Raw genomic sequence first — 27,082 nt, forward strand, 5'->3', positions numbered from 1 at the left:
ACAGATTTCAATGGGTTTTACAACTGTGGACAATCTGTTTTGACAAATCACCATTCAGATGAGCCAGAGTGTGGTGTCAAGAAATATCTGTTCAACCCTTGAGTCCTGCCACTTTCACCTTGGTGTTGAGTAGACAAAGGCACACTGCAGTTCATGGAAGATACCAATTATGCTCATAGGAATGGCCCATATTTAAAGAGTTCTGCTTAAATACAACAAGTTCTATTCCAGATGTTTGGTAAAGATGAAAAGGACAAATAAGGGACCACGCCAAAATGTTGTACATTTCTTAGCCTTGCTATCGAAGAAGGCAGCTCACCATTGCTTTCTCAAGGGCAACTAGGGATGGGCAATAAATGCTGGCCTAGCCAGCAAAGTCCACATCCCATGAATGCATTAAAAAAAGAGTACATCATGAATAGTATTACAGGCTATGTAAGATTTATTTACTTAAATTTGTAAATATTGTATGTAAGTGAACAAAATTGTATATTTATTTATCTAAACTGGTAAGAAAAATGCTAATTATTTATTTTTCAGGAACTAATTAAAAATAATTTAACTTCACTGCTTTATAGATCTGTTGCATATTTTTTCCCAACTACTTTCCCCAGAGATGTGCATCCCTACACTACTTCTGAATTCCAGCAGCCCTCTCCCAAACAAGTATTACCTAAGGTTGGCCATAAGACATGCCATGGTATATTTCTAGTCTTTATCTAAAAGTCTAGAATCTAACACACTGTTTACCCATTACAGTTTGGTGCTGTATTTGTCAACTAAAATTATCATGAAACAGTAGCAAATTAGAACTGAATAAGTAATGCATGCTTCAGTCAACAGATAGCAAGCCGGAATAGAAATTGGCTCACCTGCAATTGAAAAAAAAACAAAATTCTACATTCAATAAAAAGCAAATTCAGAAGTGAAATCAAAGACATCATTCAAGATTTTTTTCTGAAAATTCTTTCAGCCAAAATCTTCCTTCCTTAATAAATACACAGAATAAAATTGTAAAAAGTTTTAAAAAAGAAGCTAATTAAAGTGCTAATTTCATATTTTAAAAACCAAGGCATTAGCTTCTGATGAAAGGACATCACCCTGAAACGTTATCTTTACTTCTCTCTTCACAGATGCTGCCTAACCTGCTGAGTATTTCCAGCATTTTCTGTTTTCATTTCAGATTTACAACATCTGCAGTATGTTGCTTTTATTTAGCTCATGGCATTTCCTAGAGTTATATCTCTTAGTTGAAGCAACTCAGCAAGATAGCAGACTGCAGAATTCAGCATCTGTGCCTATAACATTCCGAATTTATGATTAACAGCAAGACTGGCCATTCACAGGGCACAGCAGAATCTGCTACTTTCAAGTCTGTACATTGATGGAAAAGAAACTGAGGACTAAGTCCCAAAGGAACCTATTATTTAAAGCAGCTAAGGTAATTCACATTTGTTTTGTATAAAAATATCAAAACAATGTGATGCACGAACTTTGGAATTTTATCTGGAAGGAGCATTCATAGGAAAGCATTGTAAGCTATGGTATTCAAAGGATTGTTTATTTAGTAAATATGGCAGAGTAGCAAATCCTGGAGGGCTGTACAATTATTCAAGATGAAGGTTCAGAAAAGAATTTCTGAATTTAGATCTTAATGGAGGCAGAGGACAAAATATGGTCAACATTGGCTCAGTGGTATCCCTTGTTTGAAAAAATATAGAAATGTTCCACTTGACAAAAAAATCATTCTAAATGAAGGCAGGGTTTTAGTATCTACACAATGGGGATTGTATTTAGAGTATAAAATAGTATATGTGGCACATAAGCTAGTCTCTTTGTCAATTTTTTTGGCATAGGATATAAATGTGTTATTTTCTGGTGTACCTCATGAATAAAGACTAGGTAATATACTATAATCCTTGTAACTCTGAACATTCCATGTCGAATCACTTGGACTGAGGTCATTGCCTTGAAATTAATTTGGGGAAATGTCATTATTTATAGAATAGCATCTTTGTTCATAATTCAAATTTAAACATTAAATAATGTTCAATGTTTGCTTTTACATTTGAGGTTATTTTTAGGGTCCTTCAGCCTTTTCATCCTTCTTGGAAAGAAATCATTGGATTTAGTTTCCCATTTTTAAAAATTATTTTTATAGTTAGAACTATTATGTTCTCACTTGTTACTTGAGTTCTTTTTAATCAGAGCTGAACGCCAACAATCTAGGGTCAGTCACAGAGGTCTGTTATGACAACAGGAAACTCTGAATGATTTTATATAGGGGAAGCAGAGGTGGCAAGAGGGCTGTTCTAAAGTATGGGAAGGGGCTAACAGCCATACAGAGGAGAGATACCTATTAAAAATAGTGTGTAAGTGGTCCAGATTTTATTAACAGTTCTGCTTTTACTGGCATATCTAACACTGAGGTCTAATCAGACTGTAGCCCTAGTTAAATTCCATGACTGGAAATCCATCATCCTGACCAGAGTTTAGCACATGCCTGGTTACACACATGTACAGAGCTCCTCTCTTAATAGTTAAAATTTAAACATGTAAAGGAGAAGAGGAAGTTGCCTTTCATGACCTCAGAGCGTCCCAAAGAGTATGGGTGAAAGCATCTGCACTGTTTAAACATTTAAATTAACTCCAGACAGGTTTCAAGAGTGTCTAGGACATACAAAGGGTGGATGCCCTGGGCAATGATTAAATTTGGTTGTACTCCTTGTGGTATCAAATCTAACCAGAGAGATTGTGTCTTCCATGCTTCTCTTCACAGTCAGGTTACATCCCAACTCCAGGTTTGTACTAAAACTTTACTGGCATTGAAAAATGAAACTGTTTTGAGATGGCATTGAAGTCGCAAAGTGAATGCATCATAGAAAGAGTTTATCAACAGTGGATTTTCAATGGTGGTGTTTATAAAAAGCCAAGGTACCTGTTTTCACAAATTAGCTAAACATTATCTTGTGACTGTTTTAAGGTTTTATGAAGTATGCACAACTCGTGGGTTTACTCAGAGACCAAGAATGTTATTTATACATATATCTAAAGATTAACAACTTTGATAAATTGTAATGGTAACAAAAGGTCATTAGTGTCCAATGATGTAGATTATGATATTCGGACTCACAATATTGACAAATACTTGTGAAAATGTGACCAACCATGGTCGCTGTTGATAATTTGTTTCGTTTTATTCAAAATATATTTTTATATTAGGGGATCTTCGGCGAGTTGCTCAAAGTGAGCTGGAAGATATAGTGGAACTTTGTGAGGGATGGTGGTCAAATGGGATTTTGTTTACCTGGCACCTTGGAAATTGAAAACAATTCCTGAGAGTTTGACATTTTGTGAGCTGAGAACAGGGTGGATTCTGGGGTCTGCTGTATCCAGGTGGCAAAGAGGGAAGGAGGGGAAAAGTGGGAGGGTGCTGTGTGGAAGTGGAGGTGTGAGGGGCAGGGTGGGAGATGAGGGGAGGGTGTGTTGGTCAGGGGTGGAAATGGGGGGAGAGGGAGGTTAGAGGGAGCAGGGAGGATGGTGTGAGGGGATGGAGGTGGGGAGAAGGGGGCAGTACAAGGCGGGAGGGGGGATGTGTCGGTAGGTGGTCTAAGGGGGCAGGTAGGGAAATGTGGGGAGAGGGGGTGCAGGGAGGGATCTGGGATGGGTAGAAGGTGGTATGAGGGGACAGTTAGGAAATTGGGGAGAGGGTCGAACAGGATGTAGGACGGGGTTGGGAAGGTGGTATGAGGGGGCAGTAAAGGAGCTGGGTGATGGTTGCCAAGGTGACCACAGTATGTAGCCGGCGACTTTCAGCCCAGTCAAATGAATTGGCAGCAAATCGGCAGCTGTGCGTCTGCGTTATCCGGGAAAAGACATTGCTCACAGTACAGGGATGAAGTGGCCGCGGAAGAACTTTTATACAAACATATACAAGTAGAAGAAGCATTTTTTGAATTTATTTCTCCGATTATTTAAGTTCACTTTGCTTCATTAAAAAAATATGGGAGAAAAGAAAGAAAGGGAAAAAAGTCTACAACTGATGCTTCTCCCGTTTCGTTTGCACCACCCAGTGGAGCTATTGAAATGTGTGGATCCGAGGGAACGGAGGGCGCTCCTCTGCTCCTGAGTTAGGTCCTCCCCTAAACCCACGTGCTTGTGCTCACTCTCCATTGACAGGAGCCAGTGAAAAGCTCCTGGTCGCCCTGCAGCCTCTCAGTCTCAGCTCGCCGGACTGGCGGCTTTTTGTAAAGATCCCAGGCACGCTTTAGATCTCTTAAGCAGGAGCACCTTTCTTTTTCAGTCTTTACATTCATGCATTTCCCCTCCCTTTCTCTATCCAGTTTGTTTCTTTTTTTTTGGTCCCAGCATTACGCCGCAGCTCAAACAAAATTTTTATTATTTTTTTTGCAAGCATTTTTCACCGTACGCTTACCAGATTTATGAACAACTGAAAGGAGTCCGAGTTATAAAGTGAACGCTAATCGGGTCAACAGACTGTGAAGTTATTCATTTTAAAACAAAACGTGACCTGGAAATCCTTCAACAAGCCCAGGAGCTGGTGTATTCCCGGGATGGGGATACAGTGCTGTTGGAAATTTCTGCTGGGATGTATAGCGATAGCAGGCATCGTGGTGGAAAAAGTGGCTGGACAGCAATATCCAAGAAACTTTGAAGCACAACGATTCAATCCAAATGAAATGAGGGAAGCAGCCAAAGTGAGGAGAAGAGGACAGCATGATATGTTGAGAGGGTATACACATGATTTCTTTTTTAAAAAGCAGAATGCATATAGGCTTGAATATATTTGTAATTTTGCTCAAAACATAGGGACTGGAATATTAAGTGCTGTGGCCATAATGTTTTAGTGTAAAAGCAGACTTCTCGCTGAGCTGTCATCCATTAACTTTTACAGTAAATGAGTATTGAATGCATTCTTGGAGATTTCCCGGATTTCCAAAGAGAAATCCCCTTCAGTCTCTGTTTATCTGTAACAGTGATCATCTGCACGTACAATTGGAAGGTTAAAAAAAAGGAAAGGCTCCAAATGCTGAAAATACACAGATCCTCTGTACTGAAAACGGACAGGTTATGATGTTTCGGGCACTTAGCCTTCAAAACTGAGTATCATCTTGACCTTGTTAGAAAACTATTCAGCAGCTTTATAAACCACAGTTGAAAGTTAATCGGCTAAGCAGCTTTAATTGCTGGCTTCAAAACTCCGAAGTGAATGATATTGGCTTTTACAGTTTTAGTATTTTTAAGCCGACAGAACATTTCCTTTAGGAACTTGCAGAATAAAATAATTAGATCCTGAGCTGTGAGAAAATGGTCAGTCTTTGTATATGGGAAATCTCTAGGGTGGGTGTACAATACGGAATGGGTTCTAAAACTTATAGACACGAAAGACTGTGATCATTTTGAATAAAGTAACAAATTGCCTTATTTCAAAGAGATTTTTGTTTTAAAATATCCTCTTTCGAATAAAACGGCGTAGGGCGAAACTGCTAACTTTAAAAGTTGGTGAAGTAACATTTTTACTTAGAATCCGTAAATTTATGGTAAGATAGCAGAAGCCAGATAAAATGTATGGCTTTCTTTTCTGTCTTCAAAAAGTAGCCTGTGCTTCGATATTTGCCAAGTTTCCATTCCCCTGCATATTATTTATGCCGTAGAAAGTCATTTTGAAAAAATCAGTAACTTTATCTTTATGTATAAAACATAAATTAGTTTTTCATACATTTTCTCTATCGTTTATAACTAAACTAAAAATTGGTTTTCCTTTATTTTTCCATTTTAAAGTGTTGTGTTTAATTTTTGAATGGTTTTGATTTTCTATGTATGCATCACAGGCCAAATGTCTGTGGATCTCGATTTCACTCTTACTGCTGCCCGGGATGGAAAACGTTACCTGGTGGAAACCAATGCATTGTCCGTAAGTGCAGTTCTTCCTAACAACGTCATTTTACATTTTATACTATGGGATGGGATATTATATGATACAATGTCATATTTGAACATATGGCAATGTTTAAACAAAATATCATATAAAGCTTGTATGAAAAAAAGTATCTGAAGACACCATCAATGTAAAAGAGTTGTGACAAATGTCGTACAATAGCTTTGTCATCATAACGCTTTAAAGTTTAAGCCATTCTTTTCACTACAGAGTTTGCATTTTATTTTTGGTGCAGATGGAAAATTATTGTTCGTGGCATCACAAACAAATTTTCTCTGTCATTAACAAAGTGAAGTGGAAGCAAAGGAAGACCCAAACTAAAATTTGAGTACCAGGATGCTGAGACATTAGTATGGGAATCACATTAGACAAACTATGCTTGTGTTTGGAATGCTGACAAATATGCTGCATATTAATTAGCATAGATAGGTAGTCTGGTGATGCTGTAATTAAACCCTCTTTCCATCTGCTTAACAACAATTAAATAAAAAATAAATTACATCTGCATTATTACAGATTCTGTTATTAAATCTATCAATAGAAGAGATGTTTTCCAGTTCTCAGATAGAGCTAGAGGAAATTAAAATTCAAAACAATAAACCCCTGATCATAGCACAACATTTTTCACAGCCTTTCTAAATTTGTAATGATCCTTGGTATGCTGCTGCTGAAATAACTCATATTGGTGATGCATTATTCCAGGATCACTAATTCAGTAACTTTCTGGAGGTGCAAAATCGACAGGTGCTAAGTATTATAGATTTAACCTGATTGCTGTAGTGGTATATTCGAATCAAATTTCAGTGGTTAGCGATCCAGTTTTCAGTCGGCTAAGGACTATATTTAAAGATATGAGTTCAATTTCTAGAGCCAACAATGGGGCTTGGAAAGCACGAGGCAAAAGGTAGGTACAATAATTTAAATATACATCATCTAACAGAAAAGTTTATTCTATTTCAGAAAGGCAATTGGTGAAGGATAGAACTGGAGCCAATCTTTACACATTTTTAGAAGCTTTATTTACAGAAATACACATTACCAACATGTATCTCCTAACCTAACAGGCCTAGTTTTAGTCTTTCCCTACTTATAGGAGCATAAGCGAATACCCAGTTAATACCCACTACATGTGTACAATCAAACACAATTAATAAACGATTAATGGATTCCTTTCTATCTCTCTTTAAATACAAATTAGACTTAACATGTACAACAAAAAATTCAAAACGTATTAAATCAAAGACTTCCATATTCTGTACAAAGCGTTACATTGTGAAACACCCTTCCTCTGGTCCCCTAACAATTTATTCGTACATTTCTTTTGTAAAGCAATCCTACAGTTGATGGTTCTCATCATCCCATTTAATTTTAGAGATTTCCTTTTATTCCAGCATTTGTTTCAAGCTAGCAAGGCAATCATAACCTTTTCTTGCACTTTTCATAGAGTGTACATTATCCCACAATGAATGATTATCTACATAACATACAATGGGTATACATTCTTCAGTATGCCCACTGTACAAAATCTCACTTAAGTTGTTAAACAAATGTCCAAATCCACTGCTTACATAAAACCAAATGTTTCAGCAGCCAGAGTACTTTCAAGAAGCTTTTTTAAAATTTTCTTAACTTCCCAAGTTAAAGGACAACATTTCCCATTCTCACCTTTCAGAAATATTATGAAACCAACTGCACCAGAATACTCATCAAGAATATTAGCTCATGAAGCATCAGTAAAATGATTTGCTTTATGTTCCTAGGGTCACCAAAAGGATGGGAACCTAAGTATGCATTTATGCAGATTTAACTTTCTTAAATTAATTTTCCTATTTGCCCTTAAAACATTGCCGACTTTAGGGTGTTTCGTCGAAAAAACCTATCTCCAGTATATCAGACTAGCACCTGGTCTAGTCTGAGTGCACAATCAATTCAGCTGACCAATTGACCAATCAAGCTTCACAATTGCTCTAAGATAAAAGCAAAATACTGCGGATGCTGGAAATCTGAAACAAAAACAGAAAATGCTGGAAAAACTCAGCAGGTCTAGCAGCATCTGTGGAGAGAGGACAGTGTTAATGATTCGAGTCCATATGACCCTTCTTCCATCCCTCATGTTTCGAATCTAGCCAGGATTACAGGTATCTCCGGGATATACAACGTTCCTCGGACTGCTGTTCTCGCTGCATCCTGAGATCCACACTCAGTGCAATGCGTCACCATATTAACACACTTGACCTCTCTCTCCAGCAGCACCGACTCATCCTATCTCAAAGCTGTTCTTGTCCCCAGTTTCATTTTATTCTTCATCTCATCCAATGCTTTAACAAGAAACTTTTCCTCTTCCTTTCAGATGCTAAGGAACACAAGCTCCAACAACTTATTGATACCATCCAGGACCCTCCACCCCTTACTGTCCCTCTGACCCCATCCTGTCTTCTCATCCCAGCCCTTGCCGTGTATTCACCATACCCCCTGACCTTCCCCTCTCTGATGCTGAACGTTCAGTGCTCAGCAAAGGACTCAGTTTCATACCCTTACGCCCTCATCTCAATTAATTTCGGGCTCAGCATGATGCTGAACTCTTCTTCCGCTGCCTTTGTCTCCGTGCTCACTTCATTGTCAGGAGTCCTCCCCCCATTCCACAAATCCTTTCACCCGCCTCCAGTATTCTCCTTCCACCTGGACTCCTCCCTCTGACCTCTTACCTGCTCTCAATCTTTTCATTGAGAACTGTCGGCGTGACATTGGCCGTCTCAATTTCTTTGTCACTCTCACCCACTCTAACCTGTCTCCTTCTGAACTTGCTGCACTCTGTTCTTTCAGGTCCAACCCTGACTTTGTTATCAAACCTGCTGACAAGAGTGGTGCTGTTGTTGTCTGGCGTACTGACCTCTACCTTGCAGAGGCTGAGCGTCAACTCTCAGACACTTCTTCCTACCTTCCCCTGGACCATGACTCCACCACTGAACATCAAGCCATTGTTTCCAGGACTGTCACTGACCTCATCATCCTCCAGGGTTCTTCCCTCTACAGCTTCCAACCTCAAGTCTCCCAACCCCAGACAGCCTGCATCTATCTCCTCCCCAAAATCCACAAACAGGACTGTCCCGGTAGACTGATCATGTCAGCCTCTTTCTGCCCCACGGAACTAATTTCTTCCTATCTTGACTCCGTTCTCTCTCCCCTTGTTCAGTCTCTTCTCACCTACATCTGCGATTCCTCTGATGCCTTTCGTCATATCAACAATTTCCAGTTCCCTGGCCCTAACAGCCTCCTCTTCACCATGGATATCCAATCCCTCTACACCTCCATCCCCCACCAAGATGGTCTTGAACAGAGGCCTGAATAATCACCATCCACCACCACTCTCCTCCGCCTGGCTGAACTTGTTCTCTCACTGAACAATTTCTCCTTAAACTTGTCTCACTTCCGCCAAATAAAAGGTGTGGCTATGGGTACCCGCATGGGCCCCAGTTATGCCTGTCTCTTTATGGGGTATGTGGAACATTCCTTGCTCCAGTCCTACTCAGGCCCCCTCCCACAACTCTTTTTTTCGGTACATCAATGACTGCTTCGGTGCTGCTTCATGCTCTTGTCTGGACCTGGAAAAAGTTATCAATTTTGCTTCCAATTTCCATCCCTCTATCACCTTCACAAGGTCCATCTCCGACACTTCCCTTCCCTTCCTTGACCTCTCTGTCTCCATTTCTGGTGATAGACTGTCCACCAATATTCATTACAAACCCACCGACTCCCACAGCTACCTCGACTACAGCTCCTCACACCCTGCTTCATGTAAGGACTCCATCCCATTCTCTCAGTTCCTTTGCTTCCATTGCATCTGTTCTGATTATGCCACTTTCCAACACGGCGCTTCTGACATGTCTTCCTTCTTCCTTAACCGAGGTCTCCCACCCACTGTGGTTGACAGGGCCCACAGCCGTTTCCGACCCATCTCCTGCGCCTCTGCCCTCACACCTTCCTCTCCCTTCCAGAACCATGATAGGGTCCCTTTTGTTCTCACTTTTCACCCCACCAGTCTCCGCATTCAAAGGATCATCCTCCGCCATTTCCGCCAACTCCAGCATGTTGCCACCACCAAACACACCTTCCCCTCACCCTATCCTGTCGGCGTTCCGTAGGGACCATTCCCTCCGTGACACCCTGGTCCACTCCTCCATCACCCCAGCACCTAATCCCCTTATGCAATCATAGAAGGTGCTACACCTGCCCCTTTACCTCCTCCCTCCTCACAGTCCAAGGACCCAAACACTCCTTTCAGGTGAAGCAGCACATATCTCAAATCCTGCAGTACCACCCATAAGAATTCACCAACATGAATCACAAAGGTGACTGAAAGTTTCCTTTCATGATACCAGTAAAATAATATGGGATCTGCTTTTAGTTGAACGCAGCCGATTTTCAGCAAAACAGTCCTCTCTGAAAAATAACATAAAACTAACAGGACCTAAGGCTTCCAGGAAAATTAATGGGAGTAAAGGCTTCCAAGTCTCCTGGACCTGGTAGCCTCCATCCTAGGGTCTTAAAGGAAGTTTCTGCAGAGATAGTGGATGTGTTGGTTGTAATCTTCCAAAATCCCCTAGATTCTGGAAAGGTCCTAGTGGATTGGAAAAACCCCAAATATAACACCACTGTTCAAGAGAGCAGGGAGACAGAAAGCAGAAAGCTATAGTCCAGTTAGTCTAACATCTATTATTGGGAATATGCTACAATACATTATTATGGAGGTGGTAGCAGGACATTTAGAAAATCATAATACAATCAGGCAGAGTCAGCATAGTTTTTTGAAAGGGAAATCATGTTTGACAAATTTATTAGAATCTTTGAGGATGTAAGAAGCAGCGTGGATAAAGGGGAACCAGCGAATGTAGTATATTTGGATTTCCAAAATGCATTTGATGAAATGCCACATTAAAGATTATTACACAAGATAAGAGCTCATGTTGTTGGGCGTGATAAATTAGCATGGATAGACAACTGGCCTTCTAACAAGAAACAGAGTCAGGATAAATGTGTCATTTTTAGGTTGGCAATCTGTAACTAGGGGAATGCCATAGGGATTAATGCTGGGGCTTCAACTATTGCAATCTATGTTAATGATTTGGATCAAGGGACTGACTGTATTATAGCCAAATTTGTTGATGATACAAAGATAGGTAGGAAAGCAAGTTGTGAGGAGGATACAAAGGGTTTGCAAAGGGACATAGGTGGTAAGATGAGGAGATAAAAATTGGCAGATGGAGTATAATGTGGGAAAATGTGAGGTTGTCCACTTTGGCAGGAAGAATAGAAAAGCAGAGTATTATTTAAATGGAGAAAGATTACAATATGGATTATGCAATATGGAAGGATCTGGATGCTAGCGTACATGCATCACAAAAAGTTAGCATTCAGGTCCAGCAAGTAATTAGGAAGGCAAATAGAGTGTTGGTCTTTATTGCAAGGGGAATAGAATATAAAAGTAGGGAAGTCTTCCTACGGCTGTACAGGACATTGGTGAGAACATGCCTGGAATACCATGTACAGTTTTGGTTTCTGCACTTAAGGAGAGATATACTGAAGCAGGTCAATTAAGGTCCACTAGGCTAATTCCTGGGATGAAAGGGTTGTCTTATGAGGAAAGGTTGAGCAGGTTGGGCCGATATTCATTAGAGTTTAGAAGAATGAGAAGTGACCATATTGAAAGATATAAGACTCTGAGGCGTCTTAACAGTGTTGATGCTGGGAGGATATTTCCTCTCATGGGGGAATCTAGAACTAGGGGACACAGTTTAAAAATAAGGGGTCTCCCATTTAAGATGGAGATGAGGAAGAGTTTCTTCTCTGAGGGTCGTTAGTCTTTGGAATTCTCTGCTACAGAGAGCAGTGATGGCTGGGTCAGTCAATATTTGTGAGGCTAAGTTAGACAGATTTTTGATTGACAAGGGAATTAAGTGTTATGAGGGACAGTAGGAAAGTAGAGTTAAGACCACAATCAGATTAGCCATGATCTTATTGAATGGCAGAGCAGGATCGATTGTCCAAATTCACACAATCACAGAATTGTTACAGCACGGATGGAGGCCAGTCAGCCCATTGTGTCTCCATCAGCTCTCTGAATGAACAATTTATCTAGTGCCATTCCCCTGCCCTCTCCCCATAATCCTATACATTTTTCCTTTTCAGTTAACTATCTAAATCTCTTGAATTCCTCGATTGAATATGCCTCTACCACACTTTCTAGCAGGGCATTCATGATCCTAACCACTCGCTGCATGAAAATGTTTTTCTTCATGTTGCCATTGCTTCGTTTGCCATTTACCTTAAACCTGTGCCCTCTCATTCTTGATCCTTTCACAAGTGGGAACAGCTTTTTCTTATCTACACTGTTCAGACGCTTCATGATTTTGAATACCTCTATCAAATCTTCTCTCAGCCTTCTCTTCAAAGAAAACAGTATCAGTTTCTCCAGTCTATATTCGTAACTGAAATTCCTCATCCCTGGAACTACTCTTGTGAATCTTTTTTGCACTGTCTTTAATGCTTTCCTATCCTTCCTAAAGTGCGGCACCCAGAATTGAATACAATACTTCAGTTGAGGCTAAACCAGTTTATACAAGTTTAACACAGCCTCCTTGCTCTTGTACTCTATGTCCCTATTAATAAAGCCTCGGATACTGTACGCTTTATTAACTGCGCTCCCAGTCTGTCCTGCCACCTTCAATGGCTTATGCACATATACACCCAGTTCTCTCTGTTCCTGCACCTACTTTTAAGTTTTACCCTTTATTTTATATTGTGTCTCCATGTCCTTCTGGAATCACTTCGCACTTCCCCAAATTGAACTTCATCTGTCACTTGTCCGTCCATTCCACCAACTTGTCTCTGTCCTTTTGAAGTTCTACACTATCCTCCTCACAGTGCACAATACTTCCAAGTTTCGTATCATGAGCAAATTTTGAAATTGTGCCCTGTACACCAAGGTCTAGGTCATTAATATATATCAGGAAGAGCAAGAGTCCCAACACTGAACTCTGGGGAACTCCACTGCAAACCTTCCTCCAGTCCAAAAAACATCCATTAACCACTAATCTGTTTCTGGTCGCTCAGCCAATTTATATACATGTTTCTACTGTCCCTTTTATTCCATGAGCTATAACTTTGCTCTCAAGTCTATTGTGCGGCACTGTATTAAATGCCTTTTTGAAGTTCCTGTTCATTGCATCAACAGCATTACTCTCATCAACCCTCTCAATTACCTCTTCAAAAAACTCCAGAAAGTTAGTTGAGCACAATTTTCGCTTAAGAAATCCATCTTGGCTTTCCTTAATTAACCCAAATTTGTCCACATGGCTATAAATTTTGTCTTGGATTATTGTTTCCAAAGTTTCCCCACTACTGAAGTTAAACTAACTGACCTATCATTGCTGGGCTTATCTTTACATCCTTTTTTCAACAGTGGTGCAATGTTTGCAATTCTCCAGTCTTCTGGCACCACGACTGTGTTTAAGGAAGACTGGAAAATTATGGCAGTGCCTTTGCAATTTCCACTCTCACTTCCCTCAATATCCTTGGATGCATCTCATTTGGTCCTGGTCGCTTATCAACTTTATGTACATACAACCTATCCTGCACCTCTTCCTTATCACTTTTAAACCCTTCAAGTTTATTAATTACCTATTTTTTCACCGTGACCTGGGTAGCATCTTCTTCCTTGGTAAAGACAGATGCAAAGTATTCATTTAATACATCAGCTATGCTCCCTGCCTTCATCTGTAAATCTGCTTTTTGTTCCCTAATCAGCTGAACTCCTCCTTTTACAAGTTATATGCCTATAGGAGACTTTGGGATTCCCTTCTATGTTAGCTTCCAGTCTTTTTTCACACTCTCTTTGCTTCTCTTATTTGTTTTTTCACTTCTCCTCTGAACCTTCTGTATTCAGCCTGGTTCTCTGTTGTATGATCCTTCTTGACATCTGTCGTAAGCACACTTTTTCTTCTTGGTATTAATCTCAATCTCTTCCATCATCCAGGGAGCTCTGGATTTGTTTGCCCTACCTTTCCCTTTCAATGGAATATACCTTGACTGTGCCCAAATTATCTCTTCTTTGAAGGTATCCCATTGTTCAGGTACCATTTTTCCTGCCAACAATTCATCTAGTCCAGATCCATTCTTACCCAATTGTAGGTTGTTTTTCCCCAGTTAATTATTCTTGCTCTGGATTGTTCTTTTCCATAACCATCCTTACCTCATGATACAATGATCATGGTCCCATAAATGTTCTCCTACTGACACTTGATCCACTTGGCTCATCTCATTCTCAAGAACCAGGTCTTTAGCAGTGTCTTTTTTGTTGCGCTGGAAACATACTGCTGTAGAAAATTTTCCTGAACACACTCCAAGAATTCTTGCCCCTCTCTGTCCTTTACACTACTACTATCCTAATCTATACTTGGATAATTAATGTCTCCCATTTTAACTACTCTATAATTCTTATACTCTCTATAATTTCCTTACAAATTGCCTATTCCTGCTCCAATTTCTTATGATTTTATGATATTTTACCCTGGAGGCATTGCTCAGACCATAGCTACATTTATTTAGTTTCTATAGTTATCTTTTTGTGTCTACTGCCTCTTTGGGCAGCTATCAAAAACGCTTCTCTCTGAAAAATATCACCTTGCAGAAATGTGACATCTATGTCGATTGATCTACATTTCCATGAATACATGGCAAAGGAGCTAAAAAGATCTTTAGGATCACTTTTCACCTGTGGGAGAGTACACCCAACATCTGTATCACTCAGTTGCTCTTCAAAAACCCAAGCTACTAGCCTTCCTTTAGCCGTACCTGTCCCATCTGCAAGGACATTTTCACTTCAAATCCATCTATGCAACAAAACTGCTTGATCCTTACCTCATACCTCAGAATAAACTCCAAACTCTATCTTTTATTAGTTTATCTTCAGATGTATTGGCAGCCACCAAAACTTCACAGTCACGAGGACTTCTGCATCTATCTAGTTGTGTTCTTAGACTCTCCTGAAGTCTTTATTTCGTTGTTTAATCTATTCAAACAATGGGATTCACCCCATTCTTCCAGTTCATGATTCTTCTTATGTTTCTGAACACTCACTCACTTTTCCAGAACTGCTTCATCCCATTCAGGATCACGAGGTGTTGGAGCCTATCCCGGCAGGCAACGGGCACTAGGCAGGGTATACCCAGGACAGGACACCAGTCCATCACAGAGCACACACTCAGGGAGACAATTTACCATAGCCAATCCACCTAACCAGCTCTTCTTTGGGCGGTGGGGAGGAAACTGGAGCACGTGGCGGAAACCCACACAGACACGGGGAGAACGTGCAAACTCCACACAGACAGACACCCGAGGTCAGGGTCAAACCCAGGTCCCTGGAGCTGTGAGGCAGCAGCACTAACCACTGTGCCACTGTGCCACCCTGATTCTGCACAATCAACCAATATTGTCAGTGGTTGTTCCTGCCACACTTACCACATCCGTCCATTCACTATATTCCTTTGGAATATTTATCGTCCAAGCATTCACTCTGAGTAATTGGCCTGTGGATGTGATAGAACTATGGTGTATCATGATGACGCACATTTCCAACATCCAGCCTTTTACAAAGTCGATTGCTGAAAGGACTTTCAGCTGCGATATTCATCACCATAATATTCAGATTTTCACACAGCTCTGAACTCGGAATTGGCAAATTCCCCTCCTTTATCAGTCAGAAACTTGTGGTGGCCAAGTTTAGTCATATCAATTTCTCCATGATTTTGCCTATGATAACTCTTTGCTCTATATTATTGTAGAGAAACTAAATCTGGTCACCAGGTCTATAAGATGTAGGATGACAATATTTCTGCCTTTGTCTTATACCTTTAAACCCATGGCAACTGTACCCTTTGATACTTTTTACAGATTTCACAATTCTCATTGATCTCTTCTATTAGCCTTGTATGCTTGTCATCAAATACACCTGTGTCTTTCAGCAAGATTCTTAATCTTTGACAAGTAGAGTGACCAAATTGTTTATGTAACTTTAAGACAATTGGTTATTTTCCTGACAGATTCTTATCATTTTGTGCAATTAATATTTGTCCCAACATCTGATGAGAGACATCAAGTTTTGTTAAGGGGGTATACTAATATCCTGACTGGGTAAACTACAGATCAACTGACTTTCTAAAAATAATTGCATTTTCATGATCTATGTCAAGTTTCATTTGTAACTTTTTCATAAAAAGTTTATTCAGGAGCACAGTGATCTCGCTAGAGGCAACATTAGTACTTGTAAAATAGCTGACTCCAGCTATTTTAATGGAATTCAACCCCCTTTAGTGACCCCAAAATGTTGTCATCACAACTAAAGCAAGTAGTACTTTTATGTTCCTTAACCTTGCATCAATCCAGAAGGTAACACTTTAACTAATCTGCCCCACATATTAAAGTCCAAACACTGTCTAGCAATGCACAGTTAAAACAGGGCTAAAACTCCTTATGACCAGTATAATTTGCTTGGATTCATCATTCCCTTCATCCCTTCGCTCCTGTCCTTCTGAATTCTCGTTATCATGTGCCATTTTGGGACCCTGCCCTCTCTGCTTTGGGCAGTTCACTGCATAATGATACTTAGAATCACACCTGAAGCACATATTAACTCTTCCTTGGGCATTTCTTGGGTTAATTTGCCCATTTATTTTTGTTCCAATTTTGTCTTCCCCTGCAATGGCCAGATCTGCTAAAGGTGCTTTCATCCTCATTCTGTTTGCCATTAATCCTTCTGTTATATTGACGCCTGCATCTGGTATTTTAAAATCTGGGAATTATTGAACCTCCTACACATTGTGTCATTGCAGAATGTCTCAGTTATTACATGAAGGTGAAGGAAATGACTGTTTCCCTATGAAGTTTTTAAGGCAGCTGACATATGATCAAACAGGGTCTCTTTTACTGAGAATAGAACACTGATTAAAACCATTGCCTGTCCATTTGAAACATCTTAGCACAATCCAGTAATTTAAATGCTAGTAGTGAGCCAGACATTCCTAAATTGAATTTTGTCAATATTTTTAATACAATCTGTTAAAATGTATTCCTCCATGAAAGTGCCATCTGTTTTCCTAAACCTGACACGTCCTGAGCATGCCACATAGACATTTAACAGATAATTTTTCTTGTGGATTTTATCCAAGCACTATTAGAAGGTCCAAATCGTCATCAATATCGAACTGATGGGAATCCATCTCACAAATAACTTCTGATTTTACTTCTTGTAGGAAGCAACAACACCAAGGTCACGTCTTACAGGTAGAGTTTTCTGAGTCCTAGCATGAATAGCTGGCTAGCATGGGAGACAGATTTCCTTGTTTCTGCCAGCATGGTTAATAAGTTTGGATTGATGTTTCAAATAATATGTGAAAGAAACAAAACTTTAAATTTAAAAAAACACTTTAACGTAACTAAAATTGATGTAGGCATCCAGCATGGGCAAAGGAATTAGTGGCTGCATAAAGCACTTATATTTCACATTGGCATTAGGCAATAGATCTGGTACAGCAAATGGGATGAAAGTGTCTGCTCTCTCTGAAGGTTGAGAATCTCAAGTATGTTGGAAAGTCTCATTCCAGTTCCAACTGGGCACAAAGCCATAAAATAACCTATTGGCTTGGTGATAATTTATCAGTATCACTGAACAAAGTAGACGGGTAAAATTGAAAAACTCAGGCAAGTACATTAAAGACTGATCATGTGAGAGAGAGGATTCCAGTATGTGGTCAGTGGAGTGTAGGAGGGCCTCTTTATTGTATGTGCTTAGGACAGGAGGTCTTCACTTTCTTTTCAATTTGCTTAGATTTTATTCAGCATTTATGCAAAATAAAAATTAAATCAGGGAAAAAGCAGGAAATAGCAAAGTTTTATTCTGAAAAGGTTGTTGAGCATGTTCAAAAATATTACCTGGCCCCATTGATGTCCCACTCCTATTAGAGTTTTTAAACTGATTTAATGGACTTGCTGCATATGTGAAATTTTGTTCATGTACCAAATTCTCAAGTATAACAATAGCCACAAATTATTGGTATACATTTAAACATTTAAAGATATTAAATTATTAAACCATAAGTATAAAAAAAATTTACTAACTTTTTGGTGTATTAATAATCTCTTGTGCACACAAAAACCCCGAAACTGAGGATAATAAACAGCTTAGCATGAAAATATATCACTCATTAATATTTTTTCTTATGCCATTCAGGCTCATCTTTCTTGTGTTGTATGTCACGTCAAAAATTGGATTTTACTGGCTGTTCTCTTAACTTTTTTAAATACCCACGCACTCAAACAGCCCAAAGAAGAAGTTAGAACAGTGTAAGAAGCTAAGAAAGAGAGATCAATGTGGTAATTTAACATGAAAATATGTCACTCATCAATATTTTTTCTTATACCATTCAGACTCACCTTCCTTCTGTTGTGTGCCAAGAATTGGGTTTTACTGGGAAGTTTTCATAACTTTTATAAATACCCAAGCACTCAAACAGCCTAAAGAAGTAGTTTTTATTTGTTCTCGGGATGTGGGTGATGTTGGCACTGTATTTATTGCTCTGAGAAAGTAGCGATGGGGAAATATGGTTCATCGTGACTTTCCAGCTCTGAAGTTTCCTTTTGCTGCTTTTTTCCTTTCTGTCCTTAACGATGTTGGTCTTATAAGGTTTTATAGCTGCTACAGCTATCCTTCATCTATGTGGCCAGCCAGTGAGTGTTGCCAAGCTCAAGGGCATTGCAAGCATGTCCAATCCTGTCCTCATATGCCATCCATATTGTTTACAATAGGATGGCAATCAGAACTGGAACACTTAGCGATTTATTTGCCCCATTCTTTATCTGTAGCCAAGTGCAGGCCTGCTAAGATCAACTAACTAAAGAAAAAAACAGAAATCAACCATGGGACCATCTGGCCTGCGTGGCTTAGCACCACAGCATGAGGCAATTGGGAGAACTTTGTAGATGTAGGTTTAAATCTAATACATAATAATTTGTATCAAACTGTATTTTAGGCAATAGCTGGAAAATTTCTCCAGGCTGCTCCCCTGGCCAACGGTATTACTTCACCAGAGGTGCAGCGGAAACCATGCTTACATATTTAAATGGGGTTTCCACTGCACTTCCAGCAAAATAACATTAATAGAGTGGAACGGGGGGAAGGTACACAGGGGTGTTTGCTTGATTGTTTGCCTTTTGGCAGTAGATTAATTGAAATGCTGCAGAACTGGCATAAACCCAGTGTTTAAACTATTTCTTTGCAGTTTCTGGGTTTCACCTGACAAAGTTACAACAGACGATTGGGAGAACTCATTTGAAAATTCAACTCCACAGTGTCTTTCATATCCTTAGGACATTCTAAAACATTTCCTAACCAATTAATTATTTTTGAAATGTAGGCACTATTTGTGCCACACAAATGGCAGGCAATGACCATCTTCAACAAGAGAGCATCGAAGCACCTCCCCTTGACATTCAATGGCATTACCATTGCTGAATCCCCCATTATCACGATCCTTGGGCTTACCATTGGCCAGAAACTGAACTGGACCAGCCAAATAAATACTGTGGCTACAAGAGCAGGTCAGAGGCTGGGAATTCTGCAGTGAGTAACTCGCCTCCTGACTCTCCTGTCCACCATCTACAAGGCACAAGTCAGGTGTGTGATAGGTCACTTTCCAGTTGCCTGGATGAGTGCAGCTCCCACAACACTCAAAAAGCTTGACAGCATCAGGACAAAATGGCCTTCTTGAATGGCACCCCATCTACCACCTTCAACATTTGCTTCCTCCAACTTAGTGCCAAATCATGCTAACCCATGCCACCCCCCACCAGCCTTTACTCTTATCCCTACATTGCAACTCATTTAGTATCCACAATGGGCTAACATCAGGAGCAATACTGATGTAAAATAAAGGTATATGTCTATTGATAATGTCACTATTTAAAACAAGTACTCTCATTGATAAAAAAATCATTCAATACATTGAAACTCCTTTGACTAATCTCTTATGAAAACAAAAAAATCTATTTTATAACTACTTGGAGCTGTCAATGAAACTGCTCACTTAACAGGCACCCCACGGTGATAATGTGAGGTTGTAGTCATGCAGCACAAATTCTATAATGATATCCTTCGGGCTTATTTCAACAGACAGAGTGAATATCAAGCACTTTTTTTAAACTCCACACTCTTTTTTAAATTAGAGTTAAATCCCATGACAGATTTGACATTTCCAATGAGTTTTGACAGTTCTTTGACAGCTTTTACAGTTCATTGACAGTTTGATAGTTCTTTGACAGCTTGAACAGTTCCAATGAGTTTATGCACTTTTTATACACAGTCATGTCTACTTTTAATAATCCCAAAAGTCACCTGACCTGTCCCAAAGGCCAAATGACCTCTCCCAAAGGGTGCCTTACCTCTCCCAGTGGTGTGCTGGGGCCATATCCAAAGGGGTACCTTACCTCTCCAAAAGGGTATCCAATTAAATCAACAAAGTTCAGACCTGCTTCTACCAGGTCTCTCCTACCTGCACACTTCAGATTTCGGACACCTACCTCACCAAAATTGCACATGAGTGGAAGCAGCTGCTGATTTATATGGGCAGCTACCTCCATGAACCACAGATGTACTACTTAGAACCCTCCCCCATTTCCCCTCCCAGCCCACAAAAATGGCAGAGGCTGGGTTCATGGGCAGGACTCCCAGATTCGGGTTTTTGCTGGCATTTTCTGCCTGTGTAAAAATTCAGGCCAATATTTCAGGTCGATGACCTTCGTCAGGGTTTTCTCTTTCTCTCCACAGATGTTGCCTGACCTGCTGAGCTTTTCCCACATTTTATTTAAATTGTTTATTTTTTTAAATGCCCCACAATAATTTATATCTGAAGGAATGAGTCTCCACATTAGTAGAAATTAATTTTTAGTTCCAGGGAGATTGCAGTAATGAAAACTTAACATTAGATTAAAAAAATGACTTACACATAATTGGACAAGATTTGGCTTTTTCTGGTATGCTTATTGAGTATCTAATAGATAAGGGCTGCAACTTCACACCTTTCTGTATATTTGGATGTCAAGTCCCGGGGGGAGGTGGGGGAATACTAATGTAACACAGCTTTTTGAGGAGAAGGGCATCTCGGCCAGCAACTTCTTGATTTCTGCACTTAACAGCGCATGACTGGAGGCCAGATGTTGCTATCCAATTTACTTCTTAATAACCATTACTTCTACTGCAAAATCTAGGCCAGTATATAATCAGACACAGCAAATACTCTCTGTAATCTCATAAATCCCTCACTTGAGAATGAAACTTATGAATCATCATAATTGTCTACTGCTTCTCACCTGCAGCTATTTGTCGAAACACCTGTGGTGATGGATTCTGTTCACGTCCCAACATGTGCACCTGCTCCAATGGACAAATCTCACCCAACTGTGGAACTAAATCTCGTAGGTTTCTAAGCATATTCTTTTACAAACTTAGAATTCTTGTTACCTTCATGTGATGCTGTAGTAGTCAAGTGACACTTGAGATTATATACCTCAGCAATTCACGTACAAGATTAAATATGATGTATAGTGCACTATTTTATGTAATAGTGCTATTTTATGAGATATATGGATTAATGAATAAAGCTTTTCTATCAAAAATTTAATTGCAAGAAACTGTAGTGGCTTGGCCTGTGTTATAAGAGAATCAGCCTGATTTTTCCCAAAAATCCACCTTAAAAGAATTATAATCAATGACTTATATCCATGCTATGATTGTAGCATTTCTGCTGTGGTACTTGTGGGAGATTAATGGTAAATGAATACCTTTTATAGTTCAACAGTGCAATATCAGATGCATGAATGGAGGGAATTGTGCTGAAGATCATTGCCAGTGCCAGAAAGGATACACAGGAACGCACTGTGGACAGCGTAAGTAGATTTTACTGATGGATATGTGATATAAGTCGCAGTTGAACAAGATTAGAGTGCTTCATTGAAGACTTGTCCTAAGAATATTTTGCGATCAAATTCCGCATTCAAATTTAATCAGTTTTAATGTGCAGATACAATTTTGCTCTCATTAGTTCTTTTATACAAGTAAAAAGGAAAATAAATATGTTACTCAATAAATTGTGGGGAAAGAATTCCTCTGGTCACTATTTGTAGCAGATGGAGAAATATGATTTAAGAAAAAAGAGAGAAATGTGACAACTTCAGGAACCTCTGAGATCTCCTAGGGTTCAGCACTCATGATATAAAACCTATGGCATTGGAAAATATTTTCTTCTTCGGGGACAGGAAAAGGCTAATAGGACCGACAGTGTCCCCCCTTTGTAACACCACAGGATAAATTTTATGAGCTAGTGCTGTGGACATAGTTTTGTGTGGTGGAAGCATTTACTGGGAATTCAGGTGCAGAGATTTGTGAATCAGTTTCTTGGCCTGTGCAGTTTTCCACCCATGAACTTTAATCAATGGAAAATGATGGGTGCATGAGTCAGGTATGATGATCTTCAATCCCAAATTCCTGGATCTGTACTTCTATCTCATGAACTCTGAGTCCTGTATCAAACTTTATTTCAACTGTTGTTCAGGTCTTTTCAACAAATAAGTTGTCCAATTTTTAAAAATTCATGAAAGCCAACAAACTAATTCTGTCTTCACACTGACTGTCACTAATAGAGTCCTAGGGCCCTTCATATTGTTAAAAAAAATTTCAAAAAGAGATGTAACAATATTTTTTTAAAATTATCATCTTCTAAATACAGGCATCAGAGATATTCATTTCCTTTCCAGTGTCCTCCAGTCCTTTCCTTGAGATGGTGATTTGCATTGAGTAAACTTTTGTTGGTGACAATTATCTCCAGGATAATAAAATTATGCTTAAAAATATTTCATATACATTTTTAATTCCTGATTTTCTTTGTCATGGTCTAATTTCTGATATTGCACAGCCCCTTAAAGCCATGTTAAAATTGCAAAAGATCCTATTTTCAGTGGAAGCATTTTTGTTTGATTAAAAGTAATTTTAATTAAAATGTGGTACTAGCTTATGGTTGAATTTGTAGGTACTATTGGATATTAAATTCTTCCATAACTTTCTTAGACTATTTGTTACTCCATCAATAAATTGCTATGGAGGTTTTCTCAAATTGTGGAATACAGGGCTGATCCCACTTTTCCTCCCATGTACGTTCATATTTGTCCACATGTTCATATCTGTAAGGTTTTCTCCAGTGAGGAGAGCACTCTGATTTTCTCTGGAAATTTCATCTTACCTACTGCCAATGTCATTCTGTGCTTACTTGCTAGAAAGTGTGTTTATAGTGGGACATGGATGGCTGAGTCAGGCATTCACTGTAAGAAATATTTTAGAGATATGTGAAGAATGTACTAGACTGGTAAAAATTCCTGTCAGAAAGTTTCACCTTACGTTTTCTTAGAACTGAAAACTGGGAATTATATGTTCCCTTTGCGGCGCTTGGGCTGTGGTTTTATATTGGCTCAGTTTGATTTCAACTTTACTTAACCTGACAAATATTCCCCAACTACATACCAGCCCCTTGTTAGGCACCAACATTTCATTTATAGTAGGTCTATTAGGATAGTAGTTCATTTATCCTTGTATATCACACATTGCTCTGTATGTTTCTTCAATCAAATAGTATTCCAAGGAAATTAATTTTAGTGTGATCATTTCTGTGAAGAACTTTCAATTAAATTAGTTGTGGGTGAACATCTGTGGAAACCATTGAGGCATTTTCCCAAATATTCCCTGTGGTGCTAAGCATTTCATTGAGCACAGCCTGTGTTCTCTGCTGGTGTTCCGTAAAACACTCGTAAAACACTGTCATTTCTCTTTGTGCCACAGCTGTCTGTGAAAATGGTTGCCAGAACGGTGGTCGTTGTATTGGACCTAATCGTTGTGCGTGTGTGTATGGATTTACTGGTCCCCAATGTGAAAGAGGTAAGAACAAGTAATCTTTGACTTCTGCAGACAAATGCAGTGAATTCAATGAACAGTGTTTGAAAGTTATGTCATTTATTTGAAATAAGCATAGATGAGGAAATGTCGGAACAGACACGTTGTCACCAACGGCATATTGGGATTTGCTCCCAGTTGAAAAATCTTGAAACTATTAACTAATGTGGTGTTTAAAAATATATAATAAATGATTGGATGTACTGAGCTTTTGGAAATAGATGCCAAGTACCACTTGCAAGCATTGTTTCTTTTTCTGCAAATTATAAGAAAACGCTAGAGTTGATATTGGAATGGAGTCAATTTAAGACAAACTTTTCTGGTAGAAATCATATTAGTGTTTGACCAAGTAAGTGCACCATTCGGGATTTAAGCATAATTAATGTTGGAGCTTGAATTGTATGGTTTGATAGCTCTGATCTCTTACTAGTGATATGTGCTGCAACCTGTCCTCAACTCTGTTAGTTCTAATTTTCTTGGAAGCACTATTATTGTATTTATTGATTTTTAAAAACATTGTAAATGTATTGAGAAAACCATCCAGGTCCAATTCTGCATTGGGCATAATTGTAAATTGAAAATGCTTACAGAATATATGCAAGAGTCATTATCTTTTTTTTGTACTTTGCACCCCAAAGGGAAAGTGTCCCTATCATAAAAATGTTTTAGAAATTTGTCGGTGGATTTTCTGATAATTCGCTTTTCGTATTTTGCTTGGATAGATAGATGGTAGATTACATGGTTGGAGGGGATTAAGAGGTGTCTAGCCATGATGTTCAGCCATCAGGAATGTGGAGAAGGCTTGATAGACCTTTTGATAGATGAATGATAGTTGATAAATATAAATAATTATATCATATAAATATAATATAAATGATAGATCATTTCCTGCCTGTCAGTTTTATACGTTAACATGCTAGCTAATTCATTTTATGATTTCCTGTGTTCCTCTTTCAGCATATCTGAGGAACATACCGGCCCCAAATTTCTTTGCACCAGTGTACTCCCAGCATAAGTTGGCTGGGTAGCTGGGGTGAGCAAGGCTCCCCATCAGGAGTGCACATTATCTCTTTTAAGTGATTCTGTAAAATACTGTTATGCGGGCCCAGCTCGATTTGCTGATGGTAGCTTTTTCTCCTGACCATGCTGAAATGTCTAGAGCTGGAGAGGCCATTTGTTGTGTCATCAGTTGGTGCCTGCACTAAATGTCCACCAGAGAGAGGGAAGAAAAGTGGTTTTGGATGATCGCTTGAAGGGGGAGGGGAGTGGTTACTGGAAGCACCCATCTGGAGAAACTCAAGGGATTTAAATCCAAACATCCTAGGGTTCTAGATGCATAGGTAGTGAATGCACTAGCTATAATTTTCCAAAATTCTCTACATTCTGGAAGGTCGCAGCAGATCGGAAGTTAGCAAATGTAACACCGCTGTTTAAGAAAGGAGGGAGAGAGAATACAGGGAATTACATGCCAGTTAGCCTGACATCAGTCACCGGGAAAGTGCTGGAAGCTATTATTAAGCATACCTTAACAATGCACTTAGAAAAACAGAGTATGATTAGAACAAGTAAACACGGGGCGGAAGTCTGGTGGTGGGCGGGAAAGTCGGTGTGATTCCTGCTGGGTGGTGGGGCGGGTGAACGCTTGCAATCTTCTGCTTTTACGGTCATTAATTCTACATCCACAAGGAGCACAATGAATCTCGTGGCGGGCGGACAGGAAATTTCCCGCCCCTCCATTACCTCATAGGGTCGAAGGTCCTGGCGCCAGCCATATTTAAGGGCACCCAGACAGACATTCACTCATTGCAGGCCAGGAGCTCCTCACTACTCCTACAGAGTTCGGGAAAGTACTGGAATCTATTATTAAGGATGCCTTAACAACGCAGTTAGAAAAGCAGTGTATGATCAGTAAAGTAATGGAAGGGGTCATCAACAGTGCTATAAAGCGGCACTTGCTTTGCAATAGCCTGCTCACTGGCGTCCAGTTTGGGTTCTGCCAGGGCTGCTCAGCTCTTGGCCTCATTACAGCCTTGGTTCAAACATGGACAAAAGAGCTGAACTTACAAGGTGAGGTGAGAGTGACTGCCCTTCACATCAAAGCCACATTTGACCGAGCGTGGCATCAAGGAGCCCTAGCAAAACTGGAGCCAATGGGAATCAGGGGGAAAACTCCATACTGGTGGAGTCATACCTAGCACAAAGTAAGATGATTGTGGTTGTTGGAGGTCAATCATGTCAGTCCCAGGACATCACTGTAGGAGTTTCTCAGGGTAGTGTCCTTGGCCCAACCATCTTCAGCTGCTTCAGCAATGACCTTCCTTCCATCATAAGGTCAGAAGTGGGGATGTTTGCTGATGATTGACAATGTTCAGCACCAGTTGCTATTCCTCAGATACTGAAACAGTCCATGTCCAAATGCAGCAAGACCTGGACAATTTTGAGGATTGGGCTGACAAGTGGCAAGTAACAGTCATGCCACACAAGTGCCAGGTAATGACCATCTCCAACAAGAGAGAATCTAACCATCGCCCCTTGACGTTCAATGGCATTACCATCACTGAATCCCCCATTATCAATATCCTGGAGTGGGGGGGGCGGGTTACCATTGGTCAGAAACTGAACTGGACTAGCCATATAAATACTGTGGCTACAAGAGCAGGTCAGAGGCTAGGAACCCTGCAGCAAATAACTCACCTCCTGACTCTCAAAGCCTGTCCACCATTTACTAGGCGCAAGTCAGGAGTGTGATGGAATATTCCCGCTTGCCTGGATGAGCGCAGCTCCCACAACACTCAAGAAGCTTGACACCGTCCAGGACAATGTAGCCCGCTTGATTGGCACCACATCCACAAACATTCACACTCTTCACCACTGACGCATAGTAGCAGCAGTGTGTACCATCTACAAAATGCACTGCAGGAATTCACCAAGGCTCCTTAGACAGCATCTTCCAAACCCACGACCACTACCACCTAGAAGGACAAGGGCAGCAGATAGATGGGAACACTGCCACTTGGAAGTTATTCACCATCCTGACTTGGAAATATGTCACCGTTCCTTCAATGTCACTGGGTCAA

General features: G+C 39.8%; 1 protein-coding gene across 1 annotated transcript in view; it reads left to right on the forward strand.

Moving 5' to 3' along the window:
- The first annotated feature begins 4,223 nt into the window (after nt 1-4,223).
- The window catches only part of fbn2 (fibrillin 2), a 401,654-nt gene continuing 378,795 nt past the window's right edge, over nt 4,224-27,082 (forward strand). Inside the window, exons 1-5 of the mRNA XM_078568999.1 lie at nt 4,224-4,753; nt 5,853-5,935; nt 21,383-21,481; nt 21,857-21,952; nt 23,895-23,990. Coding sequence (XP_078425125.1) covers nt 4,575-4,753; nt 5,853-5,935; nt 21,383-21,481; nt 21,857-21,952; nt 23,895-23,990 — 553 coding nt within the window. The 5' untranslated portion in view covers nt 4,224-4,574. The remainder of the gene's footprint in view (nt 4,754-5,852; nt 5,936-21,382; nt 21,482-21,856; nt 21,953-23,894; nt 23,991-27,082) is intronic.

The sequence above is a fragment of the Cetorhinus maximus genome, chromosome 2 (assembly GCF_964194155.1).
Source record: "Cetorhinus maximus chromosome 2, sCetMax3.hap1.1, whole genome shotgun sequence".
In the NCBI taxonomy this organism is placed as follows: domain Eukaryota; kingdom Metazoa; phylum Chordata; class Chondrichthyes; order Lamniformes; family Cetorhinidae; genus Cetorhinus; species Cetorhinus maximus.